General features: G+C 43.0%; 1 protein-coding gene across 1 annotated transcript in view; it reads left to right on the top strand.

Annotated features, from left to right (window-relative positions):
• UBAP2 (ubiquitin associated protein 2) overlaps positions 1-21222 on the top strand; it is a 135238-nt gene that overhangs the window by 13316 nt on the left and 100700 nt on the right. Inside the window, exon 2 of the mRNA XM_054178655.1 lies at positions 19524-19663. Coding sequence (XP_054034630.1) covers positions 19565-19663 — 99 coding nt within the window. The 5' untranslated portion in view covers positions 19524-19564. The remainder of the gene's footprint in view (positions 1-19523; positions 19664-21222) is intronic.

The raw sequence follows: 21222 nt of genomic DNA, 5'->3' as shown, positions 1-21222 counted from the left end.
GAGAGTTTAAATAGAGAACAGTGAGTGTGCACAAAAGGAAACATAGTGACAAGAAAGGAACCAAAGTAAACCCAGGAAGACCCCAAACCCCACCTGAGGGTGCATCCAAAACCCCCAGGGCTCCTCCTTCCCCCCCACTATTAGGCTGGTCTCAGCTGGCCAGATCTGAGACTGCCCATCCCCCAGTGGCCTTGGGCCTAATCAGGCCCGTGGCCGGGAGATCTCTCCCCCAGTTACCAAGTCTCAGAGAGGGAAGGAAAGAGGAAGTGCCAGACCCCACCGCAAAATTTATAGTGGTGCAAGGGATTATAGTAGAAATACCTAATTTCCACCCACTGGGATGGACTTCTGGACACAGGAAACACCCCTGTAGCAGAGGGCACCCAGCCCAAACTACGACAGTGGGGAAGAAGGCCAACCCAGACAGTTTATGGCCTTTTGAAAAGACAATGGGCCACTCAGGAGCATAACAAGCAGCGAAGCTATGCCTGGGGAAAATCAGAAGTGCCAGAGCCCAACTAGAACTCAATCTAGTTATTGCCATGAAAGAGAATTAAAAAATTATTCTATAAATACATGAAAAACAAAAGGCTAAGGAAGATGTTTATCCTTTATTGGATGTGGGGGGAAACATAGTGACTAATGATGAAGAAAAGGTAAAGAAACTCAGTGATGACTTTGCCTCAGTCTTTAATAACAGGACGTTGGGTAGCCAGCCCCTTGAGCCTGAAGACAGGGGTTGGGGAGCAGGAGGAGACCTCCATAATCCAAGAGGAAATGGTGAGTGACCTGCTGAACCATGTAGACATACAGATGTCTATATGGGGCCACATGGATTGCACTCAGCAGCACTGAAGGAGCTGGTGGATGTGTTTACCAAGCCTGTTTGTGATTTTTTCAGTAGTCCTGGCAAATTATGGAGGTTCCAATGGATTGGAGAGTAACAAATATGATACCAATCTACTAGAAGGGAAAGAGTATCGTGAGTGCCATATCACACCATTTATAGGACAGTCAGGCAATTAGGTTCATGAAGGGCGGGTCCTGCTTAGAGGGTGACCTGCTCGGTGGATGAAGAAAAGGCTGTGGATGTTGTTTACTTGTTTAGCTGTTGCTTCTGTTCTCCACAGCATCCTAATGAGAGAGATGGCTGTCCTAGGCCTGGATGGGCATGTATTCTGCTGGATCAAACTGTCTGGAGGGCCACACTCAGGGAGTGGCAGTGAGTGGAGTTAAATCCACTTGGTGGCTGGTCACAGATGGTATTCCCCAGGCCTCAGTGCTGGGGCCACTCCTTTTGAACATCTTTATCAGAGATCTTGACAAGGAGATCAAGATCACCCTCAGTAAGTTTGTGGACAACACCAAGTTAGGTGGGAGCATTGATGAAGGGTAGGAAGGCTCTTCAGAGGCATCTTGCCAGACCAACTCAGAAGCAAATGAAGCTGTATTTACAAGCAAAACCTACAAGCTACAATGGAATGCAATGAATATATACCAAATATATAATATTTACAATATTATACAGATAGTTATAATTAGCAAACAATATGAAAACCCTCCCTGGTCAAGAGATGAGGGAAAGCTCCCTGCTTCTCCCTCCCTGCCTCCCCTACCCCCTTGTACAAAAGGGACAAGAGTGAGGAGCAGAGAAGTTAGACTTAGCCAAAGCCAGCCTATAAGCAGGTTCTCTCTCCTGCGCAAAGCAAAACAGCCAGGGATCAGAAGAGAAGAGAAAAAAAGGGAAGAATTGTTATGGTACAGCTCATCTTATTCAAGATACTCACCCAATGAATTTGTTTAGAACAATATTTTGTTTTCCTTTTTACACCCAGTAGTGATATATTTTTCTACTCTTCTGCTCAAAATCTGTAACTAAATTTTAAAGGCATAGCCTAAAAACACATCTGCACAGACTCTATTGATGGGCTGAGGTCAGTCATACAGCCTTCAGCTAGGGCAAGTGTGTGGTCCTGTACTTGGGCTACAAAAAACCCAGGTGATGCTATGGGCTGGGAGCAGAGTGTCTGGGAAGCTGCTTGGCAGAAAGGGGCCTGAAGGTGTTGATTGACAACTTGCTGAACATGAGCCAGGCTAACAGCATCTTGTCCTGTATAAGGAGTAGTGTGGCCAGTGGGACTAGAGAGGTGATTGTCCTGTACTTGGGGCTGATGAGGCTACACCTTTAGTATTGTGTTCAGTTTTGGGTGCCACAGTATGAGAGAGATACTGAGGTGCTGGAGTGTGTCTGGAGAAGGGCAATGGAACTGGTGAGGAATTTTAATGGTGAGTTTTACAAGGAGCAGCTGAAGGAGCTAGGGTTGTTTAGTCTGAAGAAAAGGTGGCTGAGGGAAGACCATGCTCTCTGTGAGGAGATAGCGGAGAAGTGGGTAGTGGTTTCTTCTAACGAGTCATAGGACAAGGAGGAATGGCATCAAATTGCCAAGGGGAGTTTAGGGTAGACATTAGGAAGAAATGGCTGTATTGGACGGGTTTTCAAAGATTGGAACTGGCTGCCCAGGGAAGATGTTGAATCACTATCACTGGATGTGTTTAAAAAACTGTCTAGATAGGTTCTTAAGGAGTTAGTGCAGTGGTGGCTCTAGTAGAGTTAGATGATAGTTGGACTTGATGGTCTTAAAGATATTTCCTAGCTGTAGTGATTTTGTGATTCTTGTAACAGTTTGCTTTCTGTTGATTACAGCTTTGGGTAAATGCTGCCCTCTTAACTGTATGTCTGGGATGTTTTACTCTTACTGAAGGATACATGTAGAATGACAAGCTGCATTTTTCCCACTTTTATGTTTAATTGTTTTGATTTGGAACAAATTAACAAGGCAGGAATTATAAAAATATAGTTATCTTTATTTTCCTGAAAGCTCCATCCCAAAATTATGTACAAAACTGGTTAAGTTTTATTTACAGGTTCTATTCAGTCACAAATTCTACAAGGATGCTTATGGGCAACTTTACGATAGTGCAGTTTAGAGAATTCAGACAATGGAAAGGGCTAAGCTACAAAATAGCTTTACCCCACTTACAAAATTGGAGACAAGCCAGGAAAGCCGATGAGTCGGATTTTACACACGAGGACAGAGTAGGACTTCGGAGATGGTTCCTGGATCTCTCCTTGCGGGAGCCTCCAGAACTGCAAGCTTTATAATCTAGTTTGGCCATCACGCGGCATAAATACGAAGGGAAAGGGACCCACCAAAGTTAAAGTGTCTTTAGACGGCTCCCACGAGGTAAATCTCGTGGAGCAGCGCTGTCTGAGCAGCGCAAGAGAAGCCGCACTGCTGGCATGTTTTCAGCTAACAGCTGCAGTTTACGGCAGGCAGGGTGCCAGGTCCGGGCCGAAGCCAGGTCCGGGTGCTGTAGGCTAATGTCACCGCGAATCTAACGAGTCCCAGCACGAATCCCGGGAAACTGCGTCCAGAGGCTTGCTGGCCGCTGTGTTTAAGATTTCATTAGACAATGTGTCCAGTGCCAATATATACAGGGTGCGAAGAACCCAGCCAATCACGGTTCCAAATCCCGTCTCGGGCTTCCCCCACGAGTGAATACATGTGAGGGACTTCAGCCACCGCCGGGAAGAAAAGCGTCTCTTTTACCGGTCCGGCTCAAGCCCCCAGGGGGAGGAGAAGGCAATTTCGCGCCTTTGTCTTCCCTCTTTCAAACCTCTGCACATGGAGGTGGGTATGGGCGGGTTTGGAGCACCTTGCAGCAGTTTATTTCCACTTTGTTCTAGTCAATCAGGCTGTTCTTACTAGTTTTCAGAAAACCTGTTTTGGGCAGGGTATTCATTAATCTTGATAAACAGTCGTTTTAAATAGAGAATATGGATGTATTCTCAATGTTCTGCATTTTAAACTTGGCTCGGTTCAGTTACAGTGTTGTCTTGGCTTCTACAGCAGCTGTGCTTAAGAGTTCCCTCTTGTGCTAAAATTTTCAAGTACATTCTGTAAATGCCTGAAAATTATCATTGTGATTAAAAAGCTGTTCCTTAAGTTTGTAATTAATTTTTTCAAATCTAATATTTTATCTTGGTTGTTACCTCTTGCTTATCCTTTGCTTGGCTTCTGTGTTAGATACATATTTTTTGATTGGTGAAAATTTGTTGTGATTTCAACTGGGACAGAGCTAATTGTGTTCTCAGTGGCTAGAGAAGTGCTATGGTTTGGATTCAGTATAGAATTTGGTATGACAATGATAGCATACTGAATATTTTTAGTTGTTATTAAGAAATCAAGGACATAGCAACTGCCCGTGTCTTGCTAGTGTGCAGAAATACCAGAAGCTGGGAGCGAGCCAGAGTGTCAGACCTGAATTGGTCACTGGAATATTCCATGTTGTATGACATCATGTTTAGTGTAAAGATGATGGCTGGCTGGGAAGCAAGGGCTCTTTCTTGTGTGATGGCGATTTTCTGATTTTCTTCTCTGGGATCACTAGCCAGGAGCAGGCTAGGCTTGGCCTTGGTCAGTGGGTGTTGAGCAATTGCAGTGTGTGTTACCCATTTGTATATTTTATTTTTGCTGTGATTATAGTTGTTAATTTAGATTGCCAAATTCTTTTCACCTCAACTTATCCAACATCCTTAGCTTTACTTCTCCAACTCTTCCCATGCCCTGGGTTAGGGGAGTGAGTGGCTATGAAGTGTTTGGCTGCTAGTCAAGTTTAAACTACAGGTATGATCTCTAAAGCTGATACCTGTAATATTTTAGAGCTTTTGCTGGAGCTGGACACCACAGTTAGCAAAATGTGTTTTCCATGCTGTCTCAGAATTCACATATGTATTGAGAGTGAGATGCTGCAATTAATAATGCTCATTCAGATTTTGTAGACTTAAAAAGTGGTTTTTGCACTTATCTTCATTTTTATTATAAGCTAATCTGGCTTGGAAAGATATGGTGGAGGGGAGTGAGTACGTGCTTCTGGAGACAGAAAATGCATAGCGGTCAAACAACATGTGAGTCCAGACTTGGAGAAAAATGTAAAGATGGGGAGGCTGGAACAGTGACTGTGGATCTTAAAAGAAGCCTCTGGGTAGTTTTCCCACACTTAGGTTTGAGAAACAAATACTGAATTAAATGCAATTTGACATCATATGCAAGCACCTTGTCTCTTTGGTTTCTTTAAATGAGAAACTAAGAAGTGGGAGAGAATTTTTTTTTTCCCCCCCTCTTTTGAGTATTAAACACATGAAGAACCTGGATTTGAATTCTGTGTAGGGGGCTTTTTATTTACCTCCTCCTTTCTAGTGTGTTGTACATGTGAAGTTGTATCTTTTGGTATGGGTTTGGTGCAGATCCTGTAAACTTCTGGAATGATGGAACAAGATTAAGTGAATTTACATGTGACACCAACTTGAAATTGTGATCATGAGGAAAATAATGCTCCAAGTCAGGCTTAGGTTAAACCTATGTTTTCTGACTGAAGCAAATCAAGATGAAGAGTAGTACCAGATGAAACTAATTTTGCTCACCTTGTGTAAACCTGGATGAAATGCTAACAATGGCTATGATCATAGAAGGAGCAATCTAGAGCTGGCAGAGAAATAAAAGTGATCTCATATGGCCTTCAGTTCTCAGTGCTGTTTCTGTGGCTGCTTGTCCCTGAGCACCTGACAGTAAGTTAGAAACAAGTCTCAGCATCTTGCAATGTTTCCCTTTAGAAAGCTAAACTGAACCAAATGGCCATGAGTTTTCATTGAGTTTTTGTGTGCAGGACAGGCATAAAATTATAAAGGAAGCAAACTTTTAATACTGCCATACTGCCTCAAGAAAGCATTGTTTCTTTTTCTCCTTCTGGAACTTTATATTCTGAGTTGTATATGTCACTGTAAAAAAACCCCCAAAACAACAGGGGTTTATTTTGATGCATTCTCCTTTTGCTGAAGATGAATCTTCAGAAATATCAATCTGGGGAAAATTGTAGAAATATCTTCTAGACTATCTCACTTTATTTGTGAAAGATTTTCCAGCAAGACTGCAGGATTATTTTTTGTTTGTTTGTTTGTTTTGGTTTCTGAATGTGTGAGCATGTCTCAAGCTGTGATCTTCCCTCAGTTGCTAGATCAAGGGGTAGGGCTCTGTACAGGTGCAGAAATTATACCTGAGCTCTTTGATGTGCCACCAAAACTGAAGCTAAAATAAAAAAATCTGGTATCATGGGGTTTTTTTAACACATTTTATAGATGTAGCTTTCCTGCTTATGCATTTGTTTTGTCACTTGTGGCTTGTAAATATCCATGTCTTTTTTTTGTTATGAGTTGTAGTGAGATTTAACGAGTGCCACTAATCCAAATCAGTCCCATCTTCCAAAACTTCTTTTAATGGTGATACTTTCAACTTCGTTATTCATTGTTCATTCTATTCACTCTAGCGTGAATTTACTAGGTGCCTTTTTTTGTTTTTATACAGTTGAATGTATTGCTGCCCAGTGTGAGAGTGCAACAAATGTCTCTGGTCTTGCTGTGCTATAAAAATAGCCCTGTTGCTTGTATCTGTTTCTATTCAAAGAATTCCTCTGGAATCTGTTCCAGGAGAGCGTGGTTCAGCAATATGGGAGGGAGTTGAAGGGGGCAGGGAGAGCATGAGTGATGAGTGCATTCATAATCCAGGGGCAAGATGTCCAATGGCAACTGCCTCTTCCTGTGTGCTGTCTTGTTTACAAGAACCCAGCTCAATGCACATTCCCCCTTATGGGTGTTGTCTTGGCTATGCCACTTCCAGCTTGTTGGCTATTTCTTTATGGCATTTGGGTTTCAACTTAAATCTTCTTACTTGGTTTGTTTTTCTGTGTAACCACCAATTAATTTAGGGTGCTGTTTAGGTATGGGCTGCTACATCAGAGGACATAGCTGAAACAAGCATTTCTACAGCTTACTAGCCCAAGGTGGGGGGGCACCTGTCTTTTTGGCTGCTGCTCCTTTTACAATTCAGTATATGTCTTTTTTATTTTATTTTTTTCTTTTTTTCTTTTTTTTTTTTTTTTCTGATACCAGTTTAACTTGCATTAGTTTCCCTACTAAGTTTTAAAAAAAGGTAACAGCTCTTTTTCCTCTCTCCCCCACCCTGTTTTTTTTCTTTTGCTGTTGTGTGAGTTACCTACCTGCTAGCTGTATATTGTAGTGGTAATGATTGGCAGGGTGGTGTTCCCCCTTTGTGCCTTTTGGTTGGTATTGTTGGTAAACCACAAGCCTGAAGTGTCCATGATATATGCTTGTAGCTCATGTTGTATGTACTGACAAAACTATTTTGAAGTGTCTTACTGACATTGTCACTAGAGGTATGGGAAATACTCGTTTTGAAACAAGTTGGTCACAGTTAATACGGGAAGGTCATGTGTCCTGTGCAGCTTTCGAGCTGTGCTTCAGTCTTATCTGGGATGCTTTGGCTACTTAAGTATTTTCTTTTTCTTACAGTATTGATAGCTTGACGAGAGTGTGACCTGAGATGACATGTCCTTCTATATGTTCTTTGAAGAAAATATCCGTAACTTGTTGGGTTTGTACTCTGCAGCTGTTTCCTCACCTACTTATATATCCATGTGTGTGCCCTGAGCTCACTTAGGCTTCTCACTGACCCCCAAGTTCATCTTGGATAGGCTGGAAAGCTGTGAAAAGTGTCTGTGGAGGCTTTGTTTTGTCATTTTTTTTTGGGTTGAGCAAGCCATCTGAAGAACTTCAAAGTCATCTAGCCCTGTCTTCCTGGATGATTGTCTGGATTTCCTCATTTTCCCCTCAGATACACTGCTGTCAGTGTTAATGGGCTGGCAGACGGAACAAGCCTTTTCAAGATCGAACTTTTGATAGGGAAAGAATTGATGTTTAAATGTATTGTTCCTATGAAGGTGAAATTCAAAACTGACTAGCAGAAACATTGAATACTTAGTTGTGTGTGCAAAGTCAACTTGTTGTTGCTTTTGGTGGCTGTAAGTTGCTTGAGGGTAGTTTGAGAGGTACTTCTGTGTCTGGGAGAAAGAATTGTGTTCTAGATTACCATGAATGTGCTGGGTAGGCCAACCAATCCTAATGTTGGTTGATTATAGCCTCATCTTGTTTAGATACAAGCACCTCCAAATTCATCTAAGTCTGTTCTTTACTGCAAGTTACAGAATGACACCAAGTATCCCAGAGGCTGGACTTCAAGGATGTTCCTCACAAAGTGTTACAAGTGTCTGTTTTCCCACAGCTGATCAAAAGCCTATGTATGTCAGAATACACAGATACATTCAAGGCTATTCTGCTATCAGTCCCTTCCTGGGAGTTTGGTGTTGTTTTTTTTTTTTTTTTTTTTTTTTTTTTTTTGTGGTTTCAAAAATGCCTTCAAGAAGTTTTTAATTTTGTTGTTGCATGTGAGGGCCAGACCAGGATCAGGTCTTGCTATATTGGATCCTGTGAAAACAGAATGTGAAGCCTAACATTTTGCTCAGAATAGAATAGAACAAACCAGGCTGGAAGAGACCTCCAAGATCATCGCATCCAACCTATCATCCAACACCACCCAACGAATTAAACCATGCAACCAAGCACCCTATCAAGTCTCCTCCTGAACACCTCCAGTGACTCCACCACCTCCTTGAGCAGCCCATTCCAATGGGCAGTCACTCTGTCTGTGTAGAACTTCCTCCTAACCTCCAGCCTAAACCTCCCCTGGTGCAGCCTGAGACTGTGTCCTCTTGTTCTGGTACTGCTTGTCTGGGAGAAGAAACTGACCTCTGCCTGTCTATAACCCCCCTTCAGGTAGTTGTAGACAGCAATAAGGTCACCCCTGAGTCTCCTTTTCTCCAGGCTAAGCAACCCCAGCTCCCTCAGCCTCTCCTCATAGGGCTTGTGTTCCAAGCCCCTCACCAACTTTGTTGGTGATGGGGCATGGCCACTGAAATGCAAGCTCATGCTTTCCTCTTGAACTGACTGTATTCCTTGCATCAGATTCAGGAGGTTTATAGCCACATAGTTTTCCACTGGATAAACTTATTGAACGGACTCACTGTTTTGTTTTAGAGGATTTAGTTCACTCTTGGGTTAGATCACTGAACTTGCTCCCTCTGCAGCTGTGCTATCATTTGTCTTACTGAAGGTAAGCCAATATTATGTAGTTAAAGAGTAAGGGATAAGAAATGCCTTTTCTTGTGACAGGTTGCAGATGTGTGGTATTAAATATGAGCTGAAATGGGATTTTAATGGAATAAACTGTTTGGGTTCTACCTGCACCATGGACTGAATTTTGAATGAATACACAGGCAGGTCACAAAGGGGAACTAAAGCTCCTGTCCCTTTTTTTTGGTCCCAGACTCTGTTCAGATGTCCTCCCTTTCAGAAAGGTTGTGTTAGTTCTGGCTGCAGAGGGTAATGATTTGCAGCCCTGAAAAACCTGCTAGTTCAGAGTTTGTTTTTTTTCTTCATCTGCAATAAACCTTTCATTTTGTGAAGTACTAGTTAATGTTTTTTTACAAGTCTTTTGATAATGCAGTATGTAACCCAATCTGAATATCTGTTGCAGGAGGTGACTAGTTGCATTTCTGAAAGCTGCTGCTGTATTGAAAGTCGTAGACACTGTACTGGCCTTTAACTGAAGGCTACTTGGGAAAACACTAAGGACTTGTGGCCGTTTGACGCTGTGCCTTTAAGGAAGGGGCACACTGGCTAAATGTTTGTAAAATATTTTGGTATTCTAAACGAATTTTATTGGTAGGATTGTGGGAGGAGAGATTGGACCCAGGGGAGTTGGGAACTTTCTCTCAGTCTTCCTTCCTTCGCTGTCCCTTTTGGCTGGATCTGCTTCTGGGCTTCTTGCCAAGAGATAAGAACTAACTCCCTCCCTGTAACAGGCCTGTCCGCTTCTTCCCCTGTCCTGCTAACCATCCTCGTCTCCTCTTCTACCTCTCTGGGGGAGAAGGGAGGTAGGGGGTGAAGGAGGGCACAGGGGGAAGCCCCCTCTGTGGGGGGTCTGGTTTCTGGTTGAGTTTATTTGCTGTATATTCCTGTATATACTGTAAAATACCTGTATTTGTTGTGTTACATATAATCTGTTTCCTTGTAAAATATACTCTCATTTCTCCGACTGGGTTTAGCTGTGGTCTCTCTTTCTCAGTGGGGGAGGGAAAGCAGAGCCTTTCCTTTCAAACCACCACAGGACTTTATTTTTTTTCTGGCTTTTTTTGTTCTCCCTTGAAGAAGGAACAATCAACAAACCCAGAGAAACAGGTCTGGAGAGGAGATTTGCAATACTGATGGTTCTTTGCTGACCATAGCAGTGATGGAATAAACAGCAAGTATTGTGTGTATTGACTTGGCTAGCATTTTATCTCCTTAGAATAAGGGACCTCTAAAGGTCATCCAGTCCTACCCCCTCTGCAGTAAGTGGGGGCATCCTCAGCTAGACCAGGTTGCCCAGAGCCCTGTGGAGCCTCATCTTGATTATCTCCAGGGATGGGACTTCAACCATACAGAATACAGAATTAACCAAGTTGGAAAAGACTTTCGAGATCTTCAAGTCCAGCCAATCACCCAGCACTATCTAATCAACTAAACCATGGCACTTAGTGCCTCATCCAGTCTCTTCTTAATCACTTCCAGTGATAGACTTCACCACTGCTTCGGCAGCCCATTCTAATGGCAAATCACTCTTTCTGTGAGGTATTTCTTCCTAACATCCAGCCTAAACTTCCTCTGATGCCGCTTGAGACTGTGTCCTCTTGTTCTGTTACATCAGGCAACCTGTTCCAGTACTCCACTACCCTCGTGGTAAAGAACATCCAAGCTAAATCTGCTTTTCTCTAGTTTGAAATCATTGCCCCTAACCCAAGGTACTGGAGTCAGTTGACAGTTCAGGACAGCATGCAGTATGGTTAGTGATGGGAATGCATTATTTCTTATACTACAGTAGCTTCTATAGTAACTTTTGAAGAGGTTTCACGTAAGAAAAGCCTTTTCTGTGTCAGAGGGCATTTGGGACAGGCAGAACTTTTCTTAAAATACTCCTCTGCAGACAAACACACTTCAAAAGTGAACTTCTGCCTTTTCCTCAAGGGATGACCATGATTGCTGCTTCTCCAGAGAATTCCCTTTTTTCTCTATGCTGTATTTTTGTGAGGGCCAGTGTAGCTTTTTTTTCCCTCCCCCCCCACTCCCCTCCGTTTTTCTCCCCTTTCCCTAGTTCATGGCAACAGCTGTGGTCTAGTCTGTTGTGGTCTAGTGACATCCTTTAGTTCTGATACCCTGAGAGTGGTGCTTGGATAGAAAATACCATGCGTTTAGTCTGGGTGTCTGTGTAACTGGGTGTCCATTACTTAAAGTTTCATTACTGTCAGTGATAAGTGCTGATAACCAGTTCATCTTGCAAGTCCTTGCAAATGTGGGCCTTATAATTATTTAGGACATGGAGCAAGACTTCACGTGGAAGTCCTGGTGGTTGCTACCTAAAATAGTGTTCTTGTAGAAGGGCAGCAAAAGATTAGAATAATGACTTTGTAGATACTACTGTCTGAAACATAATGTCAAGTCCCTGAAATAATCTCAGACATTCACTGCCTTTTGATTGTCCAGAATCACTCAGGAATGTTGTCTTCTGATAGCAGCAGATTTTGAGAACCACGTTTTCAGCAGTCTCAATATTGCTGTGCTTGTGTGAAAGATAAAGCCCAAAGCAGAAGTTGTTTAGGCTTGTCTGATTTTTTTGTGCAACTGTCTTTTTCTTTTAAATACTGGTGCAAGTTGAATTCTGTGAAATTAGGATTACTTCTTCAGAAATTTCTGTATGACTAATGGTACTCGTCTCTGAAGTTTGACTGTTTGTAAAGAAATGGAGGGCAAGTTGACCGGGTGTTCATTTGGTATAGTTAGCAGCTTTTTTACATTTCTTTTACTTTTGGATAACATTTGCCTAGGAATACTACTGCTTGAAATGACACATTGTGTTGGGTTTTTTTTTCCCCTGTTAATAAGAAATTATTAATTTCTGTAGCTAAGGGTGTATTTTTAGCTAATTGTAAATTGACTTGGCAGAGTAATAATTTCAACTAACAACCTAGTGAGTTTTCAGAAAGGAGGGTGAAAGTTTTCACTTGTTTATTTGCTTTACTTTGCTAACACAACTGGAAGTGTGTATGTTAATTTGATTGTGCTGGTACTCTGGGCACTCCCAGGAATCCTCTTTTTTCTTGCTAAAGCACGAGAGTGTACAGGTAGTATAATTTCTCTGTCCTGTGACATTCTGGTAGTGATGCAGGTCTGCTCCTGGCCACGAGTATTTCTCCTGTTAGCTGTGGAAAATGAGACATGAAGCATCCCAGGGTCGTATTGTTGGCTTGGGGCAGTGCAGTCACTGAGTACCAGTGCTGTTCCTGAGGAACATCTGACTCTTACCAAGTCTTTTCCTTTTCAAGTAGTAATAAAGATGGTGAGATTCTTCAGTCAACAGCACTTGAGTGGAACGCATTACATCAGTGCTTTGCAGGCATAATATTTTTCTTCCACTCTTCTTCCTCATGCTTATGTCACACTACTGCCATAGTAGTAAAACACAGATTCATTCCACATGTACAATTGTCAAGCCATGGTGAGGCAGCATCCTGTAGCCTTTTCCCACCCCTGTTGCTGTGGGAAATCCTTGACTTTGTATTTAGAGTACCAAAAAAGCTCTTGTATTTTTAAGGTGCTCTCCATCACTGTTCAGAGTGTCAAGAAAATAATTTTCTTGGGACAGCCTCAGGAAAAGAATTGTAACCGCATAATGCTTTGTTCAACTGATGGAAATGAGTATTTAGCTTAGAAAGTCAGGCGGACATTGCTGCTCATGGTCTGTCCCTGGAAGCTCAGCAGTAGATTTACTGTGTCTTTTTGGGCTTTTAACCCTGTCAAGTCAATTTATGTTCTGTGTATTTGCAGCTTTTCTGACTTTGAGTTTAAAAGGAGTAGACGTCATGTCAAGAGTTGAACAAAAGATCAAAGAAAGCATTATGATAGCTTTAAAAGCCCGCTTTTTGTGTTAATGTTCATTCAATTGCTCTTCTTTTCCTTCTAAAATCCAAAGCAAGAGCCCAACTAAATGTGTTGGATAAGGCTTATGGTATGGAGACATTCAGAGAGAGCAGGATTTGGTGTCTCTAGGAAAGTTAAATATTGAGATACCAGTACTGCACTAATGCTTTTGGAAACTAGAATAATTGTTGCCTGTCCATCACCAGTTTGGTGACAGCAGTGTCTGCTGTTGTAGTGTAGGTCCTTGGGCTGAACTTGCTGTACAGACAGAAACACTGTAACATAAACATTGAGATATAGCATTCTTTTCCTCATAAATGCCTCTGCTTTTAATTTTTATGCCTTTTTTTTTAATGAGAAAGTGCTGAAATTGGAATTCCTTAGAGCTTGAGAAGCTAAAGATACTTGAAGTGAATGATCTGAACTCCTGATTAAGTTATTTGTAAAATTTTTGTTACTTTTGTGTTGTTTCCCCCCCCCCCCCCCCCCCCCCCTTGATTATAAAGTACAGGACAATCCTCCTTGGGATGTACTAGATCACAGCAGAGAAAAAAGGTTTAGAGCAGTTTTGTTCTCATTTGTATCTATTCAAAGTTTTGGCGGCTTTCTAAAGTCACGATGTGTCTACAAGGTCAAGTACTATCTGCTTATGGCCTTTGCAGTGAGCCAGACCCTCACATGGAAATGGAAACATTTGCTTGTCTGAGTATTTTTTTAATCTTCATTAAACAGATATTAATGAAGAGTCTTCTTCCCAGTGTGAGAAACGAACTCACTGCTGAAATTTATAACCAGTTTATTATAAAATAAAGGCAACACAGCTCTGGGCGCAGAGCGAGTTTGCTAGAGGCGCACCCTAACAACACGAGCTGAACTTACAGAGACGGCAAACATACATATTAATATATTAAAACGTACATATTCATCTATTCCCCAGCACGCTCCCACCCCTCTCCATCAGGACTGAGACAAAACCTGCACTTTTGACCTGGCCAGTCTTTAGACCTGTTGGCGCCTCACCTTTCTCTCCCAATGCCCTACACAATACAGACCATCACGAACCAATCAGCCCAACGACCGAACCCCACGGTCCCTGCGAAAGCCAAATATTAAAGGCAACACAATTTCTCACACCAGTCTCAAATGTTTCTTCATTTGATCTGCAGTTAAAATTAAGTTTATCAGTTTGTGATTTCCTACTTACTGCTATGACTTCAACCTGGCAAACACACTTTGATGTGAGGAGTTGGAGAGAATAAGAAGCTGCTTTGCAAGCAAGGCAGTGTTCTTGTTCAACCTCGTGTTATTAATTAATGATATCCCACTTAACACTTGAAATTATAGTCACTGTGGTAGTGTCAAGGCAGTGGCAATCAGCCTGCAGCTTCAGTACTCTGAAGAGTAGGTGTGGTATAATGTGAAGCCTCAGCCCATCAGAGTGGAGGCATGCCTGTGCCATAAAGGTGCCGTGCTTTCCTGGTCAGTGCACTGTCAGCAGTGGAAAAGAGCCCGTCAGCTGCTCTTCATGCGTGCTGATGCTGTGCTGCTTACTGTGTATGGGCACTGCCTGAAGACAGTGGGAGTCAAGAAAGGGGAAATAAAATAGCTTTATTTTGAAGGCTCTCTTTGTATCAAGCTGCCAGTTGTATTTTTAAGAAGACTGGATTGTGTTGGAAATGGATTTTAACATGTCCGTATTGGCTTGATGGGGAGTGTCCAACTGTAGTGAAGGATGCTTATGGTCAGGATTGTGCCCCAAACATTTCTGGAACATACTCCTCTGAGTGTTAACCCTCCCTTTTTTCCCTTCTCCTTTCTGGGGGCAGCAAGGGGGATCCTGGCGCCACTGAGTCCAGGTAAACAGGCTGGGTATAGCATATACTTACACCGTATTTGGTAGGTGTTAGTCCATTGGTTAATCTTTGCGTTAGCAACAGAATGCTCATTGGGCCAGTATTCACTGGGGCAAATGGTAAATAGGGGTCGTTTGGTAAATGAGCCCCCCCACATCGTATTGGAGCCTGTGAGTGGGTGCGTGCCAGTGCTGTCGTGGTTCACCTTGCCCTCAAGCCAGTGCCCCAAGAGACCTCATGCTCCTTTGCCACCGTCACCCAGCTGCGTGCGGTGCCGTGGACAGTGTCCCGTGGGATCGACCACTGCGCGATCCCTTGCTGCAGGAGGAACGCCAGCAGCCCTTGTGAGCCAGCGTCGCTGACCTGCCACAGCCCCCCCTCGAGTGGGAGACCTTTGTGTCCTGGGAGGAGCAGCAGCCACGCGGTGCAGCCACAAGGCCAGCGCCACTTCCTGTCTCCGTCTTACGGCACATCCGTGTCACGTTTCTGGACTATCAATATTACTAAGGGGAGACCTCACGAAGTTCTCAGCTTGAAAGTCAAACCTTTCTTTATAGAGTTTCCAGATAAGGTAGCGTTTGGATTTCTCCGGTGGAGGGTTGCCGGTCACCGACCAACCCCTCCCCCCGCCGCTTTCTGAATTAGTTTCGATTCTAAGTTCTGTGCATTGTTTGATTCAAGTGCCCATATTTAAACATTCTGTAAAGATTGTTTCACTAACTGAATTTCGATATCTGTGAAGGGTGACTGTAAATACCCCGTTACAGAGTTTGTATATATATATCTAAAATTTAACATATATTTTCGTTGGTATATCTGCCGCTCATTTTCTGAGGGCATAGTCACAACATCAACTGAGGGTGTGTTCCCCACTTTTCTGAAGTCCCTACTGTCAGCAAGAAGCTCTCCCCTGTGCTGGTGTTCTGCTTTGGATCTGTTTCCAAATTGTTCTGCTCTGGGGCTGCATAGTCAGCAAGATAAGGATTTGTTGTAAAGATCTCATTATGCTGCTCAGGCTCTGTTCCCACCAGCAGGCTGTTCTTGCTTGTTTTTTGTCATTGCTTTAGATTCACACTGCTGTGAATGTAAGTTAAAAAAATCCAAAACAACAAACAAAACAACCCAAAGGTCATTGTTACTGTAGATAAACTTAAGTTTTTGGATGGTTTCAGTTGAATCAGCAAGGCTTATAAAGCAGATTTTAACACAAAGAGTGAAAGCAATTTCTACTGCTGACTCAACTAAAAGACTGTCTGTAGTGTGTTTAAAATACCAGTGGACAGCCATGACCAGATAGTCAGTGATAACTGTGCAGTTCAGGGTGTCTTCATGTCTACTTAATATTTTCCTTTTCAAGGAACATGTTGTCATAAGGTCGAATAATCATTGTCCTGACCATATCTAGCTTTTAGGGTGCTAAGGCCTATGTGTTCTACATTTTAGAAAACAACAGAGTAACTTAAGAGACTGAGAGATGTATTCATAAATCTGGAGAAACACAGTGTTCTGATTCAGCTCATACTACAGACAGTTCCTGGCAAAGGCAGGCCTGTTCTAGTTAAATGTTTAAGAGTTCATGGAAATACACTTTCTTCTCAGGTTTTACTGAATGCTTTAACTAGCACATAAAGAAATTCAATGCCAGGGTTCAATTCTGGCTAACAAAAATGTATTTCTAAACTGAAGGAGAGATTTAGATGATAACAGAATTACCTTTGTGAAAAAATCCTGCATGGTAATACTGAGCATTGTGAATCAATGTTTAAACTGAATTCTCTCATGCAACTTTAGTCATTGAGTACCCATTACTTGTGAATGCTTGTGAGCAAGAAGCACTTTGCTAGGTTTTCACCTGGTTATTATCCTGCATTGAACTCATTGCTAACCAACTTGCACCAAAAGCTGCTGCCCTGACAAGTTACATGCAGAATGAAGCACATTCATACATTGGTGCGGCCAGGAGGGCCAATGGCATCCTGGCCTGCATCAGGAACAGTGCGCCCAGCAGGAGCAGGGAGGTCATTCTGCCCCTGTACACTGCACTGGTTAGGCCACACCTTGAGTACTGTGTCCAGTTCTGGGCCCCTCAGTTTAGGAAGGATGTTGACTTGCTGGAAAGTGTCCAGAGAAGGACAGCAAAGTTGGTGAGGGGTTTGGAACACAAGCCCTGTGAGGAGAGGCTGAGGGAGCTGGGGTTGCTTAGCCTGGAGAAGAGACTCCGGGATGACCTTATTGCTGTCTACAACTACCTTAAGGGAGGTTGTAGACAGACGGCTGTTGGTCTCTTCTCCCAGGCGGCCAGTACCAGAACAAGAGGACACAGTCTCAAGCTGTGCCAGGGGAAGTTTAGGCTGGAGGTTAGGAGGAAGTTTTACACAGTGAGAGTGATTGCCCATTGGAATGGGGTGCCTGAGGAGGTGGTGGGGTCACCATCACTGAAGGTGTTCAGGCAGAGACTTGATAGGGTGTTTGGTTGCATGGTTTGGTTGATTAGGTGGTGTTGGATGATAGGTTGGATGCGATGAGCTTGAAGGTCTCTTCCAACCTGGTTTATTCTAATTCTATTCAGTAAAAGAACTTTGGTGCTTATTTGCATGTTGTCTTCCACTCGGATTCAGTGCTTGTAGGTTGTCCTTTGTTCTCTACATTTGCAGTTTTACTTTCCAGTGTCATGGGGACTGAAACTGGGCATTTAAGTGAGAGTTTTGACCATTTATGATCTGTTTCCAATTGGTGTAGTTAATATAAACCATACTTCTCAATTAGCCTTGTGTGAGATGCTGTACATCCACAGGGCAATAATACATTTCTTGCTTCAAAATTATTTTAATGCTAGAGGATGAATGAGAATGAAAGCTGACCACCATGAATGGGTGTGGTGGTCTTAAGATATGCCTTTAAAATTTAGTTACAGATTTTTGAGCAGGAAAGTAGAAAAATATAAACAAATCACTATTTGGTGTAAAAAGGAAAACAAAAGATTATTCTAAACAAATTCATTGGACGAATAGCTAGAACTTGACGGGCTGTACCATAATAATTCTCTTCGCTTCTGATCTTGGCTGTTTGCTTCACTTGGGAGAGACAATCTGCTTGTTGGTTGGCCTTGGCTAAGTAACCCACTGCTCTCCTCTCTGCTGCTTGCTCTCTTGGGACAGGGAGGTGGCGGGGGTGGGGGGCAGTGGAACGGCTTCCTTGGTCTCTGACCCAGGAGGGTTTTCCTGTTGTTTGTGAATTGTAAATATCTGTACAATATTGTAAATATTGTAAATATTGTGTGTTTCGTACATATTCATTGCATTCCACTGTAGAATGTAGCTTTTGCTTGTAAATGGAGCTTCATTTGCTTCTAACTGAGTTGGTCGGGCAAAGTTAGTGCTGGGGAGAAACTTCAACCCACCACAATGGGATAGCAGTGATGTGCCTGTGGGATTTGGGTTTTCTTTTGGGTTTTGTTGTTTCCATACAACAAAGGTGTCTTTAAAGCAGGGTAATAGGTAGTTTCTTTAAAGTATGAGGGAGAACCATACGCAAGTACTAACTACAGCAGGGAGGTCATTCTGCCCCTGTACACTGCACTGGTTAGGCCACACCTCGAGTACTGTGTCCAGTTCTGGGCCCCTCAGTTTAGGAAGGATGTTGACTTGCTGGAGCGTGTCCAGAGAAGAGCAACAAAGTTGGTGAGGGGTTTGGAACACAAGCCCTAGGAGGAGAGGCTGAGGGAGCTGGGGTTGCTTAGCCTGGAGAAGAGGAGACTGAGGGGTGACCTTATTACTCTCTACAACTACCCAAAGGGAGGTTGTAGACAGACGGCTGTTGGTCTCTTCTCCCAGGCAGCCAGTACCAGAACAAGAGGACACAGTCTCAGGCTGCGCCAGGGGAGGTTCAGGCTAGATGTTAGGAAAAAGTTCTATACAGGAAGAGTGATTGCACATTGGAATGGGCTGCCTGGGGAGGTGGTGGAGTCGCCATCACTGGAGGTTTTTAGGAGAAGACTTGATGGGGTGCTTGGTGCCGTGGGTTAGTTGTTTGGGTGGTGTTTGATTGGTTGATGGGTTGGACGCGGTGATCTTGAAGGTCTCTTCCAACCTGGTTTATTCTATGTATTCTACAGAGGCTGGATTTAAAACCATTGCTCTTATAAGTGAGAGGTGAGAATTAGAATGAATGTTGGTCGTGACCTCTGCATATGTGCAGGAGGGCAGCTTGATGATGGGTAGAGAGGAACTGCCTAGTTTGTGAGTGTGATTTTTTTTTTTGGTTTTTTTTTGCTTTATTGTTCAGAGTGGGTATGAGAGTGGTTAATTTGCAGATAGTGAAACCAGGCAGCAGATACTGCAGGAATTTAAGGACTGATACAACTGAAGCTGAAGTTCTTGCACATTAGCAGATAGAAGGGACTGTATGTTAAATAAGTGGAAAAACCTGTGAGATATCATTTAGAAGTACAGATCTAGGCAGATCCGAATCAGCTGACAAAAGTGCTTTTTACCCACTGCATTTCCCTCTTTACAGTAAAGACTGCAGTAAATTCAATAGTAGTATATTAAAACTGTGTTCTCAGGAGTCTCTATATAGAGTTTGTGGTAAGGGCAGGAAGAGTTCGAGCTCTACTGCATTTGTATATTATCTGAATATTGAATCAATACACTGCCTTCACTCACGCTCCTTTTTTCTCCTTTCAGATTTTCTATTTTGTACATACCTTGTTTTGTATATACTGTATATGATGACTTCGGTGGGCAGTGAACGTACCCGGGGCACTCGGGACAAAACGCAGATTTCAACCACACAGCCAACACAACCACAGAAACAAGTAGTACAGGTACGTGATACTATATAATTTTCTCAAGTTGAGAGTGAGCCTGTAATATGTTGCTTCCATAAGTCAATAAAAACTGAGAAAAGATGGGGGGGAATAATAGTATATTTTGGAGGAGTAAGTTTTATATCTTGCTTTAATTAGTAATCCAAGACCGCATTAATTTGTTCCTGTATTCTTGCATCTAAAGGGGCTTTACATTCTTAAGCAACATTTCCTATCAGTGAGGAATTCCATGCTTGTGTCAGGAGTTTGGTCCAGTGACCTCAGTGTCCCCATATTTCAAGTTCTCCATGTGTTTACCTCCTGGTGCTGGAAGATTTCTAGTTAATGGGGGAGTTTGAGTGGATGGGAAAAGCTTCATGACCTTCCCTAGCACTGAGGTCAGACAAACAGTCCTGTCATTCTCTAGGTCCTCTATTCAACACTTTTTGTAGGTAGGCATCAATGTTGCTAACCTCCAGTCAACTTGGACCTCCCCAGTCAGCCAGGACTGCTGATAAATGATGGACAGTGGCTTGGTGAGCACTTAAGCCAGCTCCCTTAGTACCCTTATGTGGATCCCATCTGGCTGCATACACTTGTCTAAGTGTTGTAGTAGGCCACTAACCATCTCTTCTTGGATTATGGGGGCTTCATTCTGTTTCCTGTCCTTGCTGTCCAATTCAGGGATAACCAGAGAACAGCTGGTCTTACTGTTAAAGACTGAGGCAAAGGCAATTCAGTACTTCAGCCTTTTCCTCATTCTTGCTCACTTTCACCCTGCCTCCAATCAAGGATGGAAAGTCTTTGTAGATTGTTTATAATGTATTTATTGAAACTTTAAAAATTGTCTGACAGTGGCCCTAACAGTTCCAGTTGGGCTTCAGCCCTTCTAATTTTCTCCCTACACAGACTCATGACACCTTTAGTCCTCCTAAGTGGGCTGCCTCTTCTTCCATAGGTCATGAACTCACTTTTTCTCCCTGTGTCCCAGCAAAAGCTCCTTTTTCAGCCAAGTTGCCTTTCTTCCTTACTAGCTTGTCTTATGGCACATAGGGGTGTCCTGTTGCCACACCTTTAAGACTTCCTTCTTGAAGAATGTCCAGTCTTCCTGGACGTCTTGGCCTTTCAGGACTGCCTCCCAAGAGACTCTGTCAACTGTTCTTCTGAACAGGTCAAAGATAGCCCTCTGGAAGTCCAACACAACATTTCTACTAACCCCATTCCTTACTTCCCCCAGAACTGAAAACTCTACCATTTCATGGGTGGTCTTATACCAGACTTCTACCATGATACCTGGCTTTATTGGCCTTACCCCCGATTCTTTCCTTTTAACATTCCTGTTGTCACCATCATTAAGCTTAAAACAGTCAAACACCTCCTGGGTCCACTCCGCTGCCTCCCTTCCTGGTCCATCCCTTCTGGAATTTTTAGCTATCCAATGCAGCACTCCAGTTGTGTGAGTCTTCCCATCACATTTCCGTGATGGACACTGTATCAGTTTTTCTGCTGCACATTGGCTTCCAGATACTGTGTTTTTTGTCAGTGTTCCATGCACTGGTTAGTGTAGATTGAATTCA

Source organism: Dryobates pubescens, chromosome Z, assembly GCF_014839835.1.
Source record: "Dryobates pubescens isolate bDryPub1 chromosome Z, bDryPub1.pri, whole genome shotgun sequence".
NCBI classification, from domain to species: domain Eukaryota; kingdom Metazoa; phylum Chordata; class Aves; order Piciformes; family Picidae; genus Dryobates; species Dryobates pubescens.
This window is presented reverse-complemented; position numbering and strand designations above follow the sequence as displayed.